General features: G+C 45.5%; 1 protein-coding gene across 1 annotated transcript in view; it reads left to right on the top strand.

Annotated features, from left to right (window-relative positions):
• Window positions 1-2,269: 2,269 nt before the first annotated feature.
• senp6 (SUMO1/sentrin specific peptidase 6) overlaps window positions 2,270-3,345 on the top strand; it is a 24,624-nt gene continuing 23,548 nt past the window's right edge. Inside the window, exon 1 of the mRNA XM_015400443.1 lies at window positions 2,270-2,417. Coding sequence (XP_015255929.1) covers window positions 2,387-2,417 — 31 coding nt within the window. The 5' untranslated portion in view covers window positions 2,270-2,386. The remainder of the gene's footprint in view (window positions 2,418-3,345) is intronic.

Below are 3,345 nucleotides of genomic sequence, written 5' to 3'. Positions count from 1 at the left end.
TCAGGCTGCCAGCAGCGCAGACTGAGGCTCTACCAGACAGCTGAAGTATCAGCAGCCTGTCCACTCCTCCTCCTCCTCCTCCTCCCTTTAAAAAAAGCTGCATTCTCATCTAAAAACATCCTCAAATATATTTTGAGACCCAGAAAGAATATCGTATTAACTTTTTATAACTGTTCTCCCCACTGTCATCTGCAGTTTCTGTCCCAGCTTGACCTCTCCACTTTGACCCATAATGAATCATGGGAAATGGTGGGGCACGAAGGATGCTCTTGTCCCTTCATGTGCGATTCTAAACAGGGGCAAACAGGGGCCAGTGCCCCTGCAGATCATTTCCTGGCCCCTGTACTGAAGACGTAATAGTCATACAAATTCTAATGTTCTAATATCCTCAGATGAAAAACTTTGAATCTGTCATGATTTAATTAAAGGTCTGACCCCAAAATGCAGAAGACCAAACAGAGAGCCCAGAGGGAAGACACTGCGGTTAGTTCAGGCTCAGTGGGAAATTAGATTCTTAGGTTTGAATTGGAGGAACAGGTTGCAGACTCACTTCTCCAGGAAAAGGTGTCCTTTATGGAATCCAGTCTGTGTGGGAAGATTTCAGTGATTGTCTTGTTTGGTGTTGGGCGGACGGGGTTTACTCAGACTGCGGTTGTTCCTAGAAGAACGGAGAAGCTGACTGGCACTCTGATTTCCTGCGGTACTTGAACGGGCTGTGGTGCAGATGAAACCTTTGCTCAGTGTGAAGCTCAAACGACCTCTTGGGGAAAGTGGATCCAAACTTCCTGTTTGGAGTGAACGGAGAAGCTGACTGCCACTCTGATTTCCTGCGGTACTTGAACGGGCTGTGATCTACGGCTCTCACTGGAACGGTTGGCAGCCGAGTGTGAAGCAGCCTGGATGAGGATCAGCGCCTCCAAATCCGAGACCGTGGTCTTGAGCCGGAAATGGGTAGAGTGAGAGGATGTTCTGCCCCTAGTGGAGGAGTTTAAATATTTGGGGGTCTTGTTCACAAATGAGGGGAAGATGGAGTGGGAGATCTACAGGCGGAATGGTGCGGCGTCTGCTTTGAAGCGTGCGCTGTACCGCTCTGTTGTGGTGAAGAGAGAGCTGAGCCAAAAAGCAAAGCTCTCGATTTAACGGTCGCTCCACGTTCCTACCCTCATCTATGCTCATGAGCTTTGTGTCATGACCAAAAGAACGAGAACCTGGATACAAGCGGCTGAAATGAGTTTTCTCCAAAGTGTGTCTGAGCTCTCCCTTAGAGATAGAGGGAGGAGCTCAGTCATTCAGGGAGGACTCAGAGTAGAGCCGCTGCTCCTCCACATCGAGAGGAGCCAGCTGAGGTGGCTCTGATGCTGCTCTCCCGTTGCAAAGGCGAATCAAAGCTTTTTTGTCCAAATTTTTTTTTATAACACTCCATCTCAGTTAAGTTACCTGCACTCGAATTAACGGACCCGGGGAAAAACCACTGACGATGTTTTTCAACAATCAGGAGAACAACTTCAACATGAAATGGACAGATCTGTAGCATCAACAGGGACCCAAACCTCAGGAAAAATCGGACATAGTTAATGTGCGACATAACTTAGACAGTTTTATTGTCGTTTTGTATACATATAGTGTATACAAAATGACAATTCGTTTAGTACAGCTTTCAGTTTCCCTTTTATTAAGTGCAGCAGTGGTGCAAAAACTTATTGATATGGAGGCTCAGGGCTTTAATAAATGGTGTAAATATGTTGTATTTGAACCGGGTCTTTGGCTCTTTACAACCACTCTTGAGCATTTTTCCTGTGGATAAACTTTACATGCACAAGTGCACTTTAATAATAATACTACTTATAATTCAGTGATAGTATCAAGGTGCCACTTTATTGTATCTCTTATATCCGTTGGTTTTCGCTGTCATTTTACATCTCTTTGCAGATGATGAAGCAGACTGAAAATGTTTTATCATTATCTCCCTTTTATCTCCTCTTTCTTTCATCTTTTTTAATTTTTTCCTTTCCTGTTCACTTACATTGCAGTGTCCATATAATCAGTAGTACTCCCTGCATGAATCATAATAAAGCAATTTATATGCATAAATCAAGCAGAACACATCTGTTGGGCTCTTTTTGGCATCAAGACAATTATTCTGTACACTGTAAAAAAAATGCTCTGAACTTCATAAATACTAAATATGATCTTCATTGCGTTTTAATGAACTAAATAGTGTGAGAACCCATCTATTCCGGATGTTCGAGCTTTTATTTTGAAGCGCCGTCGCTTAAACTTCCGGCATGGTGTGTATCTGTGGCTTAGAGCAGCTTTAAACGGCCGATCTGCTGTTTCCAGCCTTTAATGAGCATCACCGCAAGATGAAGCGGGTCATGGCATAAACATGGCCCACAACAGAAGCCGTTTCCTCGAAGGTAAGCTGCGAATCCCCCGCTGTGGTGCTCGGACCGGGCCGCTGCTGCAGCTGCTTTCTAGCCGCACACGGCCACCGGATTCCCCGGCTGGCTCCACGCTGCTCCCCCTGCTCATCCTCTGCCCAGGCGGGGGAGCAGGGGGAGCTGCCAGCCTGGCGGCGGAGGTGTTGCGGGTTCGGGTCTTCGGCTGGGGGGGGTCAGCTGGGTCCGGTTTGTTAGCCGATCTGCGCTGTTTGGAGCTGATCCCCGTTAGCGCTGAGGTTAGCTGGATGCTGCTGCTGCAGAGACAGGCCTTCCTGTGGCTGACAGGCGGTTAGCTGCTCCCTGTGTGTTTACTCCGCAGGTGGAGGCACAAATAAACAAACAAAAAACAAACAAACAGATAAATAAGCAGAGATGTGTTTGTGTCCAGAAGCAGACAGCTAACCAGCGCTAGCTCTGATGCTAGCAGGCTAGCTCTGAGAGGGTAGATGTAAACAGAAGCAGGATTCATTGTTTCCTCTGAGCTTCTAAACATGGAAGATCCAGAATCAAAGGCCCATTAGGATCCTGATCCGGGTGTCTGAGAGGAAACCAAAGGTTTTTATGTCCAAACAGGATCGAAATGTCCTGTTGGAACTGAAGATAGAGGAGCTGCTACCAGAACCTGGATTAATTTCACCTCCTCAGGTCCAACAGATCCACTGAATGATGCTCTGCTATGTAGGTCAATAGAAAAAGACTGGATGTAGTTTACATTTATAGAACTTCACATTCCAGGTATACAAAGACATATAACACACATTCATCATCTAAAGAAATACAACTTTCCACACTAAAAATATAAATATCTACATATTGTCACTATCTATATAATTCAATTCTATTCAGTTTATTTCTATAGCTCCAATTCACATCATGTCATCTCAGGTCACTTTCCAGTTCACCA

Source organism: Cyprinodon variegatus, unplaced genomic scaffold, assembly GCF_000732505.1.
Source record: "Cyprinodon variegatus isolate N-32 unplaced genomic scaffold, C_variegatus-1.0 Scaffold1103, whole genome shotgun sequence".
In the NCBI taxonomy this organism is placed as follows: Eukaryota; Metazoa; Chordata; class Actinopteri; order Cyprinodontiformes; family Cyprinodontidae; genus Cyprinodon; species Cyprinodon variegatus.
The sequence above is the reverse complement of the archived record's forward strand: the minus strand, read 5'-3'. Positions and strand labels throughout refer to the sequence as shown.